Source organism: Ammospiza nelsoni, chromosome 20 (assembly GCF_027579445.1).
Source record: "Ammospiza nelsoni isolate bAmmNel1 chromosome 20, bAmmNel1.pri, whole genome shotgun sequence".
Lineage (NCBI taxonomy): Eukaryota > Metazoa > Chordata > Aves > Passeriformes > Passerellidae > Ammospiza > Ammospiza nelsoni.
Genome location: NC_080652.1, coordinates 2296788 through 2316176, shown reverse-complemented (window position 1 = coordinate 2316176; position 19389 = coordinate 2296788). Strand labels below are relative to the sequence as shown.

The 19389-nt window shown below is 55.3% G+C and overlaps 1 protein-coding gene across 1 annotated transcript; it reads right to left on the bottom strand.

Moving 5' to 3' along the window:
• Nucleotides 1-4111: 4111 nt before the first annotated feature.
• TOR4A (torsin family 4 member A) lies at nucleotides 4112-12550 on the bottom strand. Its single transcript, XM_059486656.1, has 2 exons — nucleotides 12467-12550; nucleotides 4112-7544 (listed from the first exon to the last, which is right to left on the bottom strand). The coding sequence occupies exon 2, from the start codon at nucleotides 7503-7505 to the stop codon at nucleotides 5289-5291; it is 2217 nt and encodes a 738-aa protein (XP_059342639.1). The 5' UTR covers nucleotides 7506-7544; nucleotides 12467-12550; the 3' UTR covers nucleotides 4112-5288.
• Between the last annotated feature and the right edge of the window lie 6839 nt (nucleotides 12551-19389).

Sequence of the window (19389 nt, the reverse complement as noted above, 5' to 3'; positions counted from 1 at the left end):
GGTGGCTCCAAGCCCCCTGAGGCAGCTCTGCATAAAGACCCTGAAATAACACCTAATATACACCAATAAACTGAATTGATGAGGAGAAAGTGTCAAGGGGAAGCAAAGGACTTTCCAGATTAGTTCATGACATCATGAATCTGCACACTCAGGTTTCAGTGCTGGCTGCTTTCCCTCCCACCCATCCCACCTGGAACCAACCCATCTGAGCACTGATCTCACCACCCTGGCAGCTCTCAGATGCAGCTGCCCGAAACTTTGCACCCAATGCAGATGTTTTAGGAGCTGAGCACATCTCTTACAGAGGAATGATGTTACACTGGTGCAGCTCAGGGCTGGGCAGGGGGGAGCTCCAGCTGGAGGGGAGACACAGAACAGGCAGAGTGGGAGCTCCTGAGAGCCCTGAGCAGAGCTCTGTCTCTGCCCAAACCACCCTCAGTGCCACTGTTAAAAATAAGTTAAAAACTGTTGTAAAATAGTTGATAGATCATTAAACCTGTAGTGTTAGTTTGGTTATTATATTGTAAAAGGGGTTAAAAGGGTAGTTGTAAGTGTTAGGAAAATTAGCTGCACTTCCACAGCTGCAGCAATTTCCCCAAAGTTTTACATAAACCTCTCTCTCCAGGGCCAGCTCCACACCCTGCCCAGGGAGGGCTGGGAGAACCGAGCACCACTGTCTCTTTTCTGTCCGTGTTTTGCATGTTTGAAAGCTTTTATCGCGCTTCACCTGTGTCCTAGGGTGGCATTATGATGCTTGTATCCCCATCCATGTGTTCTGTGTATGCTGGATATCTGTTCTGTGCCTTCAAGACTGGCTCTGAAGAGTGAATGTTTTGTTCTGGTTTCTTATCAGCCACTCCCCCATGGCTGGCGGGACACACAGACAGGGCAGTGCATGGTGCTGCTTTTGCTTTTTGCTTTGCTCTTGCTTTTTGCTTCTGCTCATTAGTTAGTTTAGCTAAGCAATCTGAATTTTCCCTGGACTGTTTCTCCTTTCCCTCTTTTGAAATCACTCAGACCTGCTTTGGACTGGGCCCTGGGAACACCGAGAGTTTGCACCTTGTGGCTGCAGCAGCTGCCCCAGCACAGGAGGGACTGAGAACAGAGCGACCACCCCCAAGAGAGACTTTCTGAATTTGTCATCTTTTTTAGAGCAGTGACAGAGTGGTGTCAGCTGGTATTGTTCATTCTGTGTGCTGGGGGTGCTGTGCCTGTTAAACAAACAGGTTCTTTCCACTTGTCTCCAAGGAATCCTTCCCAAACCGTTTGGGGGGAGAAGCCATGTGGGTTTGCTTTCTGGAGGGGCCCCTTTGGAGGTTTTCTCCCTAGTTTGCCCTAGACCAGGACAACCTGGAACTTCTCCCCAACCTGCTCTCTGGTTCCCGGTAGGATGCTGGGGGGGCACAGCACCCAGCTCTCCCTCCCTCCCTCCTGCCCAGAGGTGCCCAAATATGGTGCCACACTGCTGCAGCGTGGCCCGGCATTACTTCACCCCTTGCATATGCAGCACACCTATTTATACATTTGAATGGGATGTTTGCCGTTCTGGCCCCGGGGTGTTATCCCTCCTGTGGAGGGTGAGTGCTGCGATGCCCCCAGGCTTGTTTTCCTTCCAGCCCTTCACCCTCCCCACCCTGGAACGTGCATTTGCTCACTCACACCCTCCTCTGCAGCACCTTCTTTCAGACCTTTCCCCCAGTTTATGATTTCCATCCCAGGCTTGTCTCCTGCAGTGTTTGGGTGCCTCTCAGCTCCCCTTCCCCTCCAAATTCCATGGGCAGACAAACCATGTCTGTCTCTGTCTGACTCTGCTCTCCCACCATTTATGGAATATTCCATTTCCCCAGCTCTGGAAAACTCTTTCCAGTTCATCCCAGTAACTATTAACAGCTACTCTCTGAATATCCCGTGAGAAGAAGAAACCACATTCTATGGTTACATCTGTTTTTGAAAAACCTTGGATGTAATTCCTCCCATCTCTCCAGGATGCTCACAGGTAATGCATTCACTCCTGCATTTCCCTGTCCCTCCTCCTCCTTCCCAAGAAGAGGGGGTGCTTGTCCTCCTTGCACCTTTCTAGGGCTCACTCCAGGCCTGCAAGGTCTCAGAAGCCACTGCAGAAATTCCCTCTGCACGCTGGCAGGAGCTGCAGCCTGACCTGCCTGGGCTGTGCTTGCTCTTGTCTCCTCTGCTGCAGCCCGCCATCCCTGGGACCAAAATCTGCTTTCCTGGTGGCACCTCACCTGTTCAGTGACAACCACGGGAGCTGGAAAAGCAACAAATCCCTTGCAGGGACTGGCAGCAGCTTTTCCTTGCCCTAACACAGGGACAAATCACTGCTGCACGTGGAGATGGGATCCCTCTGCACCCCTCTGTGTGCAAACACGGTTCAGGTGCCCTGGGCCAACATCAGAGATGCTCAGGGATGGGCAGAGGCCTCAGGAGAGAGGACAAGGTCCTGCAGGGTGGGCACACAGCCCTGGCAGCACCCAGGGAGCTCAGGGACAGGCAGGCCCAGCAGGGCTGGAGTGATGCTGTGTGACAGATCTCTGCTCCTGGGCCATCACACCTTCCCAAGGGGAGGGAAATCCTGCAGGACTCAGCCTGGCAGCCAGGCTGGCCCCACCAGGTGCACCCACCTCTGGAGGCAGCCTCAGACAGGCTTTGATGAAGGGAGGCTACTGGAGATTAGGTCCTTTTAAGGAATATTTCAATCCAAAGCTCTTTTCTCTGAGGCAGCTGAAGTTCTCCAGAGCTCCTGCAGAACATGCACCCACCCACCTTCCTGTGGCTGGAGCTGGGCCACATCCATGGAGAGGCACAGGGCACATCCATTCCCAGGGGAGTCCTGGGAACCCCAGCCCAGCTCCTGCCCGGTGAGAGCAGTCCATAACCACTGTATGAGACAAAACAAACCCTCCCAAACTCACACACCAGGGCACTTGGAGCTCCTGCCCACAGAACCCCTGTCCTGAACCTGCCCTGGGAAAGCTGCAGCCCAGAGTGGCCAGTGGGTCACAGTCTGAGCTCTCAAAACATGAATTATTTCCTATCCCCTCCTACCCCTCTCCCTCATCCCTGCTCTCCTGGGCAGTGACAGCTCCCTCCCCACTACAGAGCTGTTGGAATCACCCTGCACCTTCCCCAGGGCAAACGCAAAAGGCAACTTGGCCAAAGCCCAGTGTGGCTCTGGGGCGCAGAGCACCTGCAGTGTCCCAGGCAGCAGTGACAGCCACCCCAGTGCTGCTGAACTGGGATCAGACCCAGGGTGTGCAGCAGGGAGGGAGCAGCCTGCCCCAAACCACTGCTCCAGCACCACACAGATGTGTCCTGACTCAGGGAGAGCTTTTGCCACCTGAGGAAGCCTTTGGGACAACCTAGAGAGCCATTTGAGCTGGGATTTGAGTCCTGCATTTTATCTTCTGGCAGGAAAAGTCCTCTCCACAGCCTGGGGACTCCTGTGCTGTCTGACCAGAGCCTGCAGAGCTGAGGGATGAGGGATGAGGAACCTGAGCCCCAGCTCTGTGCACTGAGAGGAATTTGCGAGACACAAAGGCTCCAGCAGGGCTTCAAGGTGCTCAGAGCACCCAGGAAAACTCAGGCTCAGGGAATGGCCAGGAGCCCTGATTCAGAGGGGTGGAAACAAACTCTGAGGTGCTCAGCTCCACTTAAAGCCACCCTCCCCTTTTGCACAAGGTGATGGCTGGGGTGGAGGAAAACCCAGGGACTTCTGGCACAACCAAACTCCCTTTTATAAACAAAACATTGTTGAGACAATCAGAACCAACATCTGCCCCTCTCCCAGCTGGAGGAGGAGGGGAATCCTGGTCCCTGAGCTGTTTCTCATCCAGGATAAAAGCATCCCAAATGCCTTAGCAGCAAGCTCAGCTTACTGCTTAAGTTAAGCTCTCTGAGCTGTGGAACCCAGCTCCCACACGTTGGTTTTTGAGGACACATGGATTTAGGAGGTGGCTTGGATGGAGGAGCTGTGCAGCTCCCAGCTTGTGGCACTGCTGCACTGTGTAAGGTTGGGATTGGGTTTACCAGGGGTACATGGCTCCAGAAAGGAAATTCTGGAGGAAATCCAAATTTCAGTCAAATGAAAGAAATGTATTTTCAATTCTTTTATTCAGGATAGTTTGGGTTTATTCCTGACAATAGCTCTGGAAGCTGGAATATGTGACAGAGTCTTTGGAGACCAACAATTACAGAGAGGTGAATCAAAACCCCAGTGCAAACATCCACAGGGTTTCTTGTCTGGGAATTCACAGCAAGCTGTAGAAATCTTGTACAAAACCACAACCTGAGAAAACAATGCCATAAATATCTGCTCAGTTTTGCTCAAAACATGGCTGTGTGCTCTTCCCAAGCTGCTCCCAGGCCACAGCTCACCTGGGGTTCAATGGCAAAGCCTCTCCTTGGCCTCTCAGGACTGGGAACAAGCCCTGATCCCCACTCCATCAGCCCAAACTGTCTTTTCCAGTGTGTGTTGCTCAGTATCCATCCATTGCTGCTTTGGGCTTTCCAGACAATGCCTGCCCACAGTGTCCCCAGAGGCAAAAAGCAGAAGAGCTCTGAGGATGAGGTGTCACCAGCAGACCTGAAACAATCCAGAGTTATTTCTGCACCATCTGGCACAGCTGAGCGGCCTTTGAGGCGAGCCCAAACACACCTGCAGGGCAGAAATCTCACTGCAGGTGCCAAAGGTGAGCTCAGGGATGAGCTCAGAAGAGCAACAGCTCAGGAACAGGTCCAAGAAGTGTTCTGAGGATGTGGTCATGCAGGAGCTGGGGAGGGCAGCCTGCACATCTGGGGGCAGGAGCCACAAACTGTCCCAGGCCAGGGCTCCAGCCCTGCCCCTGCCCTGCACACCCCAGCCAGGACCAAGGGAAGCAAAGAGCTGTGAGCCTGGAGAGAGTGAGACACAGGAGGTGACAAATTCTGCAGGGGCAGTGGCCCAGGGACTGTTCCACCCTATTTATGTCCTGCAGTTTTTGATGCCACCTCAAAACTCCTTAATGACAAGAATCCCAAATGAGAATGAGGAATGAAGAGTCTTGCACTGACTGGGAGGTGGCTCCGGCTTCTTTGCCCTTCCTTTTCCACAGAACATCAGAAAAAATTGAAGCTCTGGAGGAGAACAGGGACCAGCTTGTCCAGGCTGCCACCCCTTTGCCTGGACCAGGGCTGAGGAAGGACACCTTGAGCCCAGCCTGGTGAGACAAACTCCTCATGAGCACAGAACTCTGCAAACCCCCAGAGCAGGGCTTGGTCTCCGCAGTAAATCCCTACAGGAGGTTGACTTTGGCCACAACCTGCTTGCAGCCCATGCTGGAGTACTGCTTGTCCCCTGTAGTGTAGTAACTGAGCTGATTTGCCAAATTTTCAATGTGTTTCTGGTCGGGATAGAGCCCCTCTCTCCTCATCTGCTCCAGGAAGCAGTTTATGACGTGAGCCTTCTCCAGGAGGACGAAGGGGATGATGTCTGCAGCCTTCCACAGAGGGTGCACCCTGGCCAGCACTGGCTGGATGATGCTCAGCAGCTCTTCAGCTCCCCTTTGCTGGTGCAGGAGCTCAGTGGATGCATTCTGGGTAATGAACTTTGTGATTTCATCACCTCCCAGATTGCTGATTAAAATGTAGATGGCATTGAGGAACTCGTTGGTTTGATTGGGTTCAAAGAATCGGCTGAGAGTGTCCAGCAGGACGGGGGACATGAGCTCCACCTCATCCAGAATAAACAGCGGAGTCTTCTCCTCTATTTCAGCTCTGGTAACCATGTCAGCAATCTTCTTGGACAGGTCTATTGCACAGGTGAGGGGAGCCACCCCGCTGGGGCAGTGGTGCATCACAAAGTACTGCAGCACAAAGTCATTGTCCATGACCGAGCGGAAGTGCTTGGCCAGCACCCAGCCAATGTGGCTCTTCCCAACCCCCGTGGGGCCGTTCAGAGAGATCACCAGAGGCTTGTTGTGGACATGGGTGGCCAGGTAGTCCTTCAGTAATTCCACAATACTTTCCACAGCAACCTTCTGCCCAAACACTTCCCGGTGCATGGTTTTCTCCAAACCGTCCAGGTCGTATTTTTGGAGGTTATCATCCAGGTTCTCTATTGCATTGAGAATCTGGAAGAACATAATGGCAATGAGCAAGAGGAGGCAGCGCTTTGCCTTGCTCTTCTCCTCTGCTGGGAGGTATTTTTTTGTTTTATCTGGGTACAGAACCATCCTGGATTTCCTCCGGCTCTTTTTCCGCCTGCACTTTTTCACCGAGTAATGTTCCACAGACGTGTCAAAGGTGAAGTACTGGGAGCTCTCAAAGCCAGACTGATTAAAGAAGGCCATGGAAGGGCTGTACAGGGAAGTTCTGCTCAGGGACAGCTGCTTCTGGAGCAGCCTGGTGTGGACAAACTCTGCAGACTTTTCCCGAGGCAGCTCCAAGTGCAGCCGGCTTTTCTTCAGGCCCTGGTAGCGCCGGCGCAGGCGGACGAAGGCGCGCAGGGGAGAGGAAATGGAAGTGATTTTCTTGGGAGCAGCAGGGATCACAGCGTCTGGCACTTCCTCTGCGTCACTCTCACAGCAAGAGGCCTCTTCTTTTGCATCACAGGGCATTTCCCCTTCCCTGTCACTATCTGTGATGGCAATGTCCCCTTCCCCATCGCTGTCCGTGACGGCAATGTCCCCTTCCCTGTCACTGCCACTGCCAGGAATGTCCCCTACCCCATCACTGCCACTGCCAGGAATGTCCCCTTCCCTGTCACTGCCGCTTCCAGGAATGTCCCCTTCCCTGTCACTGGCACTGGCACTGGCAGGAATGTCCCCTTCCCTGTCACTGGCACTGGCAGGAATGTTCCCTTCCCTGTCACTGCCACTGGCACTGCCAAGAATCTCCTCTTCCCTGTCACTGCCACTGCCAGAAATGTCCCCTTCCCTGTCACTGGCACTGCCAGGAATGTCCCCTACCCCATCACAGCCACTGCCAGGAATGTCCCCTACCCCATCATTGCCACTGCCAGGAATCTCCTCTTCCCTGTCACTGGCACTGCCAGGAATGTCCCCTTCCCTGTCACTGCCACTGCCAGGAATGTCCTCTTCCCTGTCACTGGCACTGGCACTGCCAGGAATGTCCCCTTCCCTGTCACTGGCACTGCCAGGAATGTTCCCTTCCCTGTCACTGCCACTGGCACTGCCAAGAATCTCCTCTTCCCTGTCACTGGCACTGCCAGGAATGTCCCCTACCCCATCACTGGCACTGCCAGGAATGTCCCCTACCCCATCACTGGCACTGCCCTGTGTCTCTCCTTCCACGCTGCCCTCAGTGAAGACAATTCCTTCAGTTGCAGCCTCCTCTTTTGTGCTGCTCTCAGCACAGGGCACCTCTCCTGCATCCTCCTCTGCTCCAGATGTGTCTCCTGTGGGATTGCTCTCCATGCAGGGCATCTCCACCCCCAGATCCCTCAGGACACTTTTTTCATCCACCTCAGAGCAGGGCAGCTCTTCCTCCATCTCTTCTGGTTCTTACAGCCCAATCACATTATCTTCTTTCTAAAAAGAAAAGGAATTCTGTAAAATCAACTGTCCTAATATCAGGAAGGGACCAAAAACAGTGGAATTAGACAGATATCCCCCTTTCTAATGGGTAGAAACCTGCAGCAATCAGCAATGGCAAGGTGGCAGAGACTTTCAGATCTAAGCTGACTTTCTGGAAGATGGGACAGTTGTGCAAAACTACAGATGGAATTCACAGAATTCACAGAATCACTGGGTTGGGAGAGACCTTCAGGATCATGGAGTCCAACCCAGCCCCAACCCCTCAACTCAACCCGGGCCCCCAGTGCCACATCCAGGCTTTGTTAAACACACCCAGGGATGGGGACTCCACCACCTCCCTGGGCAGCCATTCCACAACTTTATCACTCTTTCTGTAAAAAACTTCTCCCTGCTATCCAACCTGAATTTCCCTTGGCACAGCTGGAGGCTGTGTGCTCTGGCTGTGTCAGTGCTGCTGCAGACAGAGCCCAGCCCCAGCTGAGCACAGGCACCTTTCAGGAGCTGTGCAGTGATGGGGGCAGCCCTGAGTCTCCTTTTCTCCAGGCTGAGCACCCCCAGCTCCCTCAGGGGTTCCTCAGTGTCAATTAATGCAAATTGATATTAAAACACAAACCCAACCCTGCCTCAGATGCAGAAGGGAAGGTCAGAGCTGGCTGGGGCCAAAGCCAAAGGCTCGGCTGTAAGAAGGACACAGGACAGCGGGACAGACTGACCCATGCTCTGAACCACAGCTGCCCACAGCTTTCCCTACACTGCTAAACTCAAGGAAGACACAGAGCCCCAGCTCTGTGCCAGCACATGCACCCAGGCACGTACACACCCCGTGGGAGGTCACTGTCCACCCACAGACACCTCTGGGGCTGGGGGAGTCACTTGCTGTGGTTGCCATCGTGGCTGTGGGGGCACCTCCCAGGGAGGATTTTCCTGGCTGTGCTGATGGATGTGCCTGGCAGGGAGCTGAGATGAGAGCTGCCCTGCTGGGAGGGCTCAGAGGGGCTGCACAGAGCCAGTGTGGCTGTGCCTGAGCTGCCAGCAGCACCTGGCTGTGGGAGAGGGACAGGGACAGGGAGGAGGAGGAAGAGAAGGAGAAGGAGAAGGAGAAGGAGAAGGAGAAGGAGAAGGAGAAGGAGAAGGAGAAGGAGAAGGAGAAGGAGAAGGAGAAGGAGAAGGAGAAGGAGAAGGAGAAGGAGAAGGAGAAGGAGAAGGAGAAGGATGAGGAGAAGCCCCAGAGAACCCCAACCCTGCCACCCCCATGGTCCCTCCATGCCCTCTGTGCCCACACACACCCCTGGACATGAAGGAGGGACCCAGGGGCTGCCACATGAGACCCTGGCGCTGCCCAGGAGAGCTCAGGGATGGTTATCCTGGGATAACCACCTGAATGGACAAACCTCAGCTGGCAAACAAGGAGAGGCCAGAGGGACGTGACAAGAGGCACAGAGCCAGCAGGGAACCCCTGGGAGAGCACAGCTCTGCAGGGCTGGATGCAGCCCCATGTGCTGCCCTGGCCCTGCCTGGCACCAGGCTGGAGGTGGCAGAAGCTGTGCCATGGTGGGAGGGCACTTTTCTGACACCTCTGGGCTGCACAGCGCTGACACAAGGGACACTTTGCTGCTGTGGTGTGGGAGTGTCGGGGGGTAGGACAGCCAGGACAGACAGAGACAAGAGTTCTCTGCAGCCAGGGCTTGGAACTTGGGGTTCATTGCAAAGGGCCTGGGTGCAGAGCCCTGCTGGGAGCAGGCCCCAAAGATTAGTAAAGAGAGTGGTACAGAGGATGAAAGAGAGAGAGGATGAGAGGATAAGAGCATAAAAGGGTAAGAGAGCAAGGTTCCCATTACAATACAATAAATCTTCTTCTGTGTTGAATATTCTGATTCTCACTAACCAATCTAGTACAAGATACAAATCCTATGGCATTTACATACAGCCTATAAGAATCATTACATTACCACACTGTGTTACATTTTAAACCCTAAAAACTCCTCTTTGGGCCCCTTCTGCCAAGCTGTAGGGTCTGCTCTGACCCTTGGGCCTGTCTGCAAGCAGAGGGTGTTGTTCCATCAAAAGGGGATGACCTTCAGCTGGCCACACCATTGTTTTCCAGTTGTTCAGTAACTGAGGTATCTTAAAACTGCTTTCATTTCAATCTCACTTACAGTTTCCATATTCTCAAAATCTTTTGCCAGACAATCACATTTTAAGGCTTTCCTGTTTCATTCTCCCCAACACTGTGGCACTGCCAGCCCCAAGCACACCCAGCACAGGCAGCGTGAGGAAATGCCACTTTCATCAGCCATCCTTAAAACATCAACACCGGGTCTTGCCAAAGGCACCGCGACTCTGGAGGGAGCAGGGAGGTCGGGAAGTTTGTTATTAACTCCCTGCAGCTCAGCAGGAAGCACCAACCTGCACAAAGTCACGCTCTAGACCAGGTTTTACTTCCCCTGCGCAAAGCGGCTCCGTCACCCCGAGCCCAAGGGCACCCGGGGGCTGTGGGGGAGCCACGGGCCCTGGAAATGCCCCCTCTGCCCCCTTGCTAAGCCCCACACCCGTCCTGGCTGCTCTGAAATGCAAAGCTTCACTCCCATCCCTGCACAAGCTGATTCCAGGACCGAGTGAGGGCAGCCAGTGAGCTCAGCCATCATCCTGGAGCTGCCAGTGCTGGCAGCAATTAACCCCGAGTGCTAATTGCTGACCCAGTTCCTGACCCTGTGCAGGGCTTGGTGTGCAAAGCCAAACCAGCCAGACAGGATCTGGCAAGGAGGCAGCACCAAGGAAGAAGGGCTGGATGCCACCATCACTGCCATGCCACCCAAAGGATGGCACCGGGAGCTCTGGGCTGTCCCCACACCCCCCTGCAGTCACAGCCTTGCTCCTCTCCATCCTGCATCACCTTGCTCACACAGTGCCTGTCCCCAAAGGGACAGCTGTCCCCAAAGCAGTCCCTGCAGCTCAGACCAGCCTGGGCTCAAGGGATCAGGGACACCGAGAGCTCAGCCAGGGATCAGAAAACCCTCCAGGCACTCACAAACATCTCCACAAGCACAGGGTGACATTTCTCAGCCCCGAGCCCTTGCAGGTGAAGAGAGGGTTGGTTAAATGCCAGGGCAGAGGCTATGGAAATGTACAGGAGAAGTTTTAGAGAACAGAAGGATCACAGAATCATGGAATAGTTATGGCTGGATGGAACCTTCAAAGCCCGTCTCATTCCAAAGCCCTGCCACGGGCAGGGACACCTCCCACCAGCCCAGGCTGCTCCAAGGCCCATGGGCAGCCACCCTGGGCACCCCTGCCAGGGCCTCGCCACCCTCATTCTCAGAAACTTCCTTATCTCTAATCTAAAGCCACTCTCTTCTAGTTTAAAACCTCTTGTCCTGTCATAACAGGACCTGCTTAACATTTTCTCTTTTTCTTTGGCTCCCTTCAAGGCCTGGCAGGGAAACACAGGACACCCCAAGCACTCCCCATGGACACTGCCAGGTGCTGCTGCAGCTGAAACACAGAGTGATGTGGCTGCTCACAGCCCAGAGCTGCTCTCCCACTGCCATGCCCATGGAGAAAGCCCCAAGCCCTGTGGGGAATGGTGAGGGATGCTCATCAGCTGGGAAGTGTTCAAGATCCTCTTCCCACAAGCCCACCAGCACATCCATCCCACCAGTGTGGGATGCCCAACCCTCCAGACAAGCTGAGCAAGGCAGGGTGGAAGGACAAAACCCCATCCTGAGCAAGGAATCTGTCCAGTCATGAATATAATAACCCTGTTAATGCCATGACTCAGTCCCTAATACCTGCTGGTATTTTCACAGCACTGGAAGTTTCTAAGAGCACATTCAGGGTCGGGTCAGGGCTGGGCAGGAGGCTGTGCCAGCCAGCAATGGTGCAATTTGACAGCTTAATTTAATATCTGGTGAAAACAACAGGAAAGAGAAGGCAGGAATTCAGAGTGCAGCATCCCAGTGCTCGTGTAAACACTGCGGATCTCTGTCCTGAGCCTGGACACCGCAGGAAAACTTGCACTTGGAAGCTCTCCTGGGAAGCCTCCAGCTTTCCTGCTGTAGCTCTTGCAGTGTTTGCACTGCAGCAAGCACCACAACAGCGTTTCCACAACAGAGGAGCCTGTGTGGGCAGCTGGAGGCAGCCTGGGAGAGGGGAGCAGGATGGGGACAGCCCCGGCACGGCCCTGGGGGCAGGAGAGGCCAGCGGGAACCGCGGTCCGGGTTAAAGCATCCCCGGCTGGGCAGGCTGCACCAAACCCAGCCTCTGGGGACGAGCAAAGGTGCTGGGGAAAGGGAACAGCTGGGAAATTCTACAGATTGATATCCCAGCAAAGGTGCTGGGGAAAGGGAACGGCCGGGAAATTCTAAAGATTGGTATCTCCCATCCCCAGCTGGAGCCAAACCCTCCATCCCAAAGGGAGCATCTCCGTGGGGAAGGTGGCACAAAGCATCCCCTGGCTGTGGGAGCTGTAGATAAAGAGGTCAAAGGCTGGGAGGAGGATCCCGGAATGTCGGCAGAGGCCAGCACGGCCCCGGCATCCCGAACCGCAGCGGCCCCGGCTGCGAACAAGCCAAGCAGGGCGGTTCGAGTCACGGCCACCCTGCCGAGCACGGCACAGGGTGACAGCGGTGACAGCCAGCAGCTCCCCTCAGACAGCCTGTCCGCCACCAAACCCACCAGCCCAGCCCCAGGTGTTGCCAGACCCCGAAGCCAAGTGCGAAGGGAAGGACAGCAAGCGCAGGGGAAGTGCCTGGAGCATCCCAAACCATCCCTGGAAAACCGAGGCGGCTTTTGGTGGAAAGCAGCGACTGGGGACGAGCAGAAAGCGGTGGCAGGGATGGAGCTGGAAGGAGCCCTGGGGTGCCTCGGTGGCCCCTGAGGGCTGGGGGCAGGACAGGGAGCGATGGCAGCGCAGTTACCCGCGGTGTCGGTCACGGGCTCTCCCCTCCGGCCTCGGACGGGCCGGCAGCTCCTGTGTGGCCGCTCTCATCCGTACAGAAAGCAGCCCGGAGAGGAAATGGTGAGGAGGAGTGGCCCTGGGCGGCACTTCCTTCTCGCCTGCCATGGGATGGCCGCTGCCGGCCGGTTCCGTGTCCCCCTCCCGGGCAGGCCCTCCCCGTCACGGCGGCACCGTGCGAGCGAGCACGGGCAGCGGGCTGAGCTCACCGCCCGGACAGCCCCGAGCCCGGCACAGCATCGCCACCCCCGGCTCTGTCTGCACTGAGTCACCATCAGGAACCCTCACCCCAAAGGTCACTGCGGTGACGCTGCCAGCCCGGTTAATTGGGGCTGACGCGGTGCCTGGGTGCTCACCCTGGCCGACAGCACAAACAGGGAGTCAGACTGCGGGGAAGGAGTGAGGGCATAAAAAATAACGAGTCTGGAAAAGCAGCAAGTCCAGAGTGGCTGGTTGGACCCTGGGCAGGTCCTGGCTCTGCTGCCCCGGCCCTGCTGCAGCTCTTGGCCCCAAGCAGCTTGGGGACATGGGGACAGCCGTGGGACCAGGGTTTGCTGTGGGCACAAAAAATCCCCGGGGAAAACCACTTCGTGCCTCCAGAGCAGGAAGCAGCAGGGTTTTCCTCTTTCCTCACCCAGCAGTGCAAAAGTTCATCACTGGGCTCCTCCTCACCTCATTCCCCTTTCTTCAATCCTGGTGAATGAACGCCCTGGCACGTCCCAGCTCTCACCTGCACTCGCACAACCTGGCCAAGGCTTTTTCCCTCAAATCAAGCCTGTTTGGTAAAGCCAGAGAAGCCCATAGTGAGCTTTTGCTGGTATTTCAAGCTCCTGTTTTTTGATGGAACCTGTACCCTGCAAGCCCAGCTGCACAGGACCAAAAATAAGGGGGAAAATCCCCCAAACCTGAGGGATTTTGGTGCATCACAGTGCAGATCCCACCCTGGCTGTGATGCTCTCGATTTCCCTCACTTCAGGGAAGGAGACTCTCTGAGCAAGTCTCCCCAGCTCCATGCCAGGCAGCTGCATGTGCCTCTGCTGTGGCCAGCAGGATTTGCCTAACAAATCCTTGCAAATGTGGGGATTTCTGTGGCAGGAAGGCACAGGGGCCCAGCTGGAGCTGACACTCGGCACCTGGGAGCTGCCCTCGGGGTCAGGAAGTTGTGCAGGGCTGACCTCAAGCAGAAATCCCATTAAGAGGGGCTTGGCAGGTGGTTTGGGAGCAGTCATGAAGGAAGATATTCTGGCTAATTCAGGTTTTTGAGAAGGAAGAGCTTCCCCTAGGCAGAGTGGTTGGTGACCATTAAACCCCCCCCCAAACACAGTGCTCCCCAAAGTTCTGAAAGATGCAACATTAGAGAAGCAAGGAGCTGCCACTCCCCTCAACGGCTGCCAGTGAACATCAACAGCCCAACAAAAACTCTTCTGCTCTAACTGGGAAGGAGTTTGAGCCATTTCAGCACTCCATGGGCTGCTGGGGATAATGGGGGGACAGAAAACCCTTGGAACAGAGCAGGAAACCCAGGGAGGGTGGAAGATGGTACAGCCTGCCCTGGAAAGGGGGATTCTAAACCCCTCCTGAGCTGGTGACAGAGGGTGACAAGATCCTGGTGACAGTGGGGACATGACACTGACCTGCGTGGCACCCAATGGTGCTGGTGGGGCTGGATGGCACGTGGGGACGAGGATCTGGAGGGGCCACTGCCAGCCATGCAGTGACCACACAGGGGACAAGGTGATGCAGGGCTAGGGACACTGTCCTGGTGTTGCTGCCAGCACCAAAATCACAGGTTGGGTCTGGAGTGGCCACCAAAAAATGCTGGGGAGCACCTGGGGAGGGCAGGGGCATCGATGGCACCAGGAGGTGTCTGTCCCATGTGGGGACAGGGAGGACAGGACAATGGAAAACCTGCTTATGTTCCCAGCCCAAACATCCCCTTGAGCTGCTCCTGGCCCTGGTGTGGGTGGGGGCTGTGTCCCCCCTCCCCACGGGGCTTTGGGGACCTCCAGCACCCCAAATTGGAGGAGACAAGCTGCTGTGTCCTGTGGGGAAGGGACACACTGGGGGGACATGCAGGCACAGAGGTAATGGGGGCGGAGGGGTTGGGGGGGGTGTTTTTAATGGGGTTTTTCATGGAGGGCACTGCCATGGGGTGGGGGCTGCAGGTGAGGGGTGTGTGGGCTGTGTACTTGGGGAAGCTGTGCCTTGGGGGCCACAGGGGGCACCAGGGCAGTGCAGTGGGGGGCGGTGCACAGGGAGGCCATGTGGGAGAAAATTGGGGCCCCCAGCCCTATCCCTCAGGACCTTGGGACCACCTGCCCTGTCCCCCGGGGCCTTGGAGCCACCAGCCCTGTCCCTCAGGCCCTGGGGCCCCCAGCCCTGTCCCTCAAGGATTTGGAGCCACCAGCCCTGTCCCTCAGGCCCTGGGGCCCCCAGCCCTGTCCCTCAGGGATTTGGAGCCACCAGCCCTGTCCCTCAGGCCCTGGGCCCCCCTGCCCTGTCCCCGGTGTCCCTGCGGGTTTCCGAGGCCTTGGGGCCCCCCTGGCCGGGCCCCGCGGGGAGGAAACGGCGGCGGGGCCAGGATGGGGCCGAGAGGTGCCACAGCCCCTCCTGCGGCCGCGGATGCAAATCCTGCACAAACGCAGCCTCTCCCTCACGGAGAGAGGCCACACAATGGCCCACGGAGAGGGGGACGTGCCCTGAGCTGAGATTTTGGTGCCAGACTCTCACTGGTACCAAAAGTGCTTTTTTTGGGCACCCCTGGGTTTGGCACCCATCAGGAGGCATTGCCGGAGCTCGGGTGGCACCAGCTTATGTGACAGTTTTAGGGTTTTCCTTCAAGGTTTTGCGCATTGCCTGTTTAGCCAGAATATTTCTAGGGCTGAGGAGCAGCAGCTGCATCCCAAATCCCCCCTGTGTGCCCTGGGAAACCAGAATTAGGTGAATGAAGCACCCAGGGTCCCTTTGAGGAAGCCGTGAGGTTTTCAAAGCTCAGAATGGGACCAGAGTGAGACTCAGCAGCTCCAGGATGGAGTGCACCACACTTGCAGCATTGGCCTTGCCCACAGAAACTCTGCAAAAAGAGGAAAACCAGTAAAAAAGAAAATGAAAGCAGCAGAAGAGGTCACGGGCTTGGAGGCAGCAGGAAAATGGATGTAGAGATCAGAAATATGGCTCAAGGATATAAAACTTGTTGTGGGCAGGGAGCCCTGGAACTGAAATTGAGAGGCTGCAAGTGGAGAAGGGGAAATGGGGCTGGGGTTGGGACACAGCAGGACCCCCATTGACCCTGACCTTGGAGCCAGCCCCTCCTGCAGCCCCAGACAGGGAAGAATAACAGAATATCATAAAGTAATCTGCTCCATGGTGGGCAGGATCCCCACAGGGCGGTTCAGCAGCCCCTGGCAGGGGTGCAGAATTCAGCCCTGGAGGGTCATTCCCAGACCCAAAGATCTTTTTTCCAAGCATAGATTTGCCCTTTTGCAGTGTGATCCCCCAGCTCCATGGCCACATCAGCTCTGCATTGGGCTGGTGGGTGGATTTTTTCCCTTTTACATCGCCCACCTTGTGCTGATCTGCCCTGAGTTGCTGCTGCTGATCCCTGGGCTCCCCCTGAAACATCACCCCTCCTAAATCCAGTGTAAATTCCTTGCATACATTCTTGGGGCCATCAAACCAGACCCCTCACTCTTTTAAATCTCATTCTTAGCAAAACTTTCCAGCCTCTGCGAGCAGCTCCAACACATCCTGAATAACCCAAACAGTTTATGCTGGCCTGGGGAATGTCCCCCGCAGGGACGCCGCATCCTGCCTGGGTTATCATGACCCTTCCAAACAGTTTATAAATAGACCAAGGTAAATGAGGGGAGTGCTCAGGATTTTTATCTCATTTCTTGTTTTCAAGCCATTCAAGGAGTGCTGGGTCAGATGACCACTTCTAAAATTCAAGTTGAATCTGCTGCTTCTTTCTCCTCCAGTTGAGCTCTATCTCTACCTTGCTAAAACAGTAAAAAATAAGTAAAAGCTAAGAAAAATGGGTTTGGCATTGACCAACGTCATGGCCCTGCCATGAGGCATCATCCAGTGGGAGAGGGCAGGGACCAGCACTGCTGCACCTGGGAAGTTGTGGCTCACACTGCTTCGGAAAACAGAAGGGGTACATCTGGGGAAAAAATGGAAAATTTGGGAAATAATGTGGAAAATATGGAGAGCAGTGAGTGCCTGCAGCACTCCTCTTGTCACCAACAGTGTCCCACCAGCAGCATCCCCCAGGGCCATCGATACTGCCTCGTGTCACAAGTAGTGACTGGAGAAATTCACTGTAACCCCTTCCCAAGGTCCCCAGCAGGGTCTGTGTCACCCACCAGGGGCTCTGAAAAACACCCCCAAAGAACTGGAGCCATTCCCAAACATCCAAGGAGGGAAGAAGTGTCCAAGGCCAGGCTGGATGGGGCTTGGAGCAACCATGGGCTGGTGGAAGGTGTCCCTGCCCATGGAAGGGGGTGGAATGAGATGAGCTTTAAGGTCCTTTCCAACCCAGGCCATTCTGGGAGCCCATGCTTCTATGATTTTATGTGCATTTTTGAGCTATAAATGTGTCTTTCTCTCTTTCTCTGTCTCTCTTTCTTTCTCTCTCTCTCTCTTTCTTTCTCTCTTTGTCTCTTCTTCCTTTCCTCTGGAGTGGGAGTGACAGCCCTGGTTCAGGGACAGTCCTGGCCAGCAGACACAGCTCCAGCCTGAAGCAGCAGGGCTGTACAGCAAGTGGCACAGGAACAGCACAAAGCTCTTTTTTCTCCTTCAGCTTCCTCTGTTCACTCTGAAAAAAATCACATTTCCAGCTTGTTTCAATTAACTTTAAGACTTTTGTATTCCATGAAGGCTGAGGCAGTCATTAAACCCAAATTTTTCCTGTTGTAACACTTTGAAACAACCACACCACAGCTCAGCTGGTGGCTCTGGCTCTGCCAGGCAGGACCTCCCATGGGCAGAGAGGCAACTCCAGGTCCCCTCAGTGGTGGCATTGCTCATCCTCTGGCTCAGGATGGACAAACTCATCACACCCCACAGGCCCAGCCCTTGGGGCAGCATGAGGAAAAGTCAGGATGGGAGTGATGCCCATCCCCTGCCCCTCCAGGGCACACCATGGCTTTGGGAAGGGCAGGGAGTGCCCTCATCCCATCCCAGAGTCTGGGGATGCTGCTGGGATGGGCTGCAGGACACACTCACTGCCCCACAGCCCCTGCACTGGGGGTGAGGAACCACCACAGAGCAATAAACCCACCTGCACAACACGTAAATAAATCAATGTTTTTGCATCCATGAGCAAAGCAGATGCAGCCAAGGCCCTGAGTCACCCTGGGCCATGTCCCCGCAGTGGCTCTGGGGTGAGTGGGGACAGCCCTGCTTTGATCTCCCCACATCAAAAGGAGCCTTTTCCCTGCCCTGTCACAGCCACAGCACACCCAGACACTCCATGGGACACTCTGTGGGATGGGGCTGGCACACCCCAGACACTCTGTGGGATGGGGCTGGCACACCCTGGCCTGGCAGGCACTGACCGCACTGACCCTCCCTGCCAGCCCTTCCATGTGCTCAGTGCTCTTTCATGAAAAAATAGAAAGAAAAAAGTGTAGAGGTGAGAGTAGAGAGAAGGAAAGGGAAAAGTTCCTTGGGCACTCAGGCATGGATGTCCATCCTTTCCCTGCTGATGCCATCATGGATTTGCTGCCCTTTGTTGGCTTTACCTGAAGTAATCTCAGACTGGGGTTTATTCAGATATCACCAGATCCTCCTCAGCACAAGGAACAACGGGATGCAGCAGGTTCCCAGAGCCACAGCCCTGCCAGCCTGGAGCACAGTGCCCCAGGGGATGAAGGAATTGTGCTTATCCACAGAGGAAACACCAACGTGCCCAGGGGGACAGAACTGCTGCACCCTGCTGCCTGCAACTGCAGGAGGAATGCCCCAGGCACTTGTGGGCTTTAGGCACTGGAAATCAAGGGTCAGTGTTAAACAGGGGGTGATTTCTGTGTTCTGTATCTCTCACACACCTGGATGCAAGGCCACACTCACAGCTGCTCCTGTGTCCTACCTGTGGCTCTGTTAAGGCTCAATTCCAGCTGCCACAGCACTCACAGGCTGGGATTGAAGTTCAGCAGAGGAGGAGAAAGACTCCTTGGGCTGAGGAAACTCATTGGGTGCTTCACAGGAAACATCTTTTTAGTAAAAGCCAGATTTCCCCAGCATATTCCTCTGATGAGCAAAATTCATGTGAAAAACAGGACTGAGAGAGCCTAAAGACCCTGGAGGGGGGATGTGATGCAATCCTGAAACTGCTCCACAGCTGGGTGGGCGGCACAGTGTTTAACCAGGAGCTCTGGGATTATCCCATCCCATTTCCTTGAGTGCTGCCAACAATTCTGAAGCTTCCCAGGACTGACCCCAAGGGCGGCCCCATGGTGGTGGGACACAGACCTGTGCCAGGGCAAAGCAATCCCACCAGGGCCTGGATACCCCACTGGATCTCCTCCAGCCTGCCCTGAAGAGCTGCTGCATCTCATCCCTCTCAAGCATTCTTCATCCCACAATAAAATTATTCCACACAATTTACCAGTCCCAAACAAGGGCACCCTGGAGTTGTTCCCTCCCTGTCAGAGACAGCACCAAGCCTTGGTTTTGGGCAGGGTCTCACTCATCACACCCAGCTGCAAGACACTGCTTTAGCCACACACAGAGCCCCAGACAGCAGCTGGAGCCAGCAGCCCCCTCCCAAAACCTCCTGGGGCTGGAAAGGGGGACAGAGCCTGGCAGGCTGGGGAGTTTCCTGCCTGCCCTTCCAGCATGGGGAGGGACCAAGAGGAAAGAAAAGAGCTGGAACCATTGGAA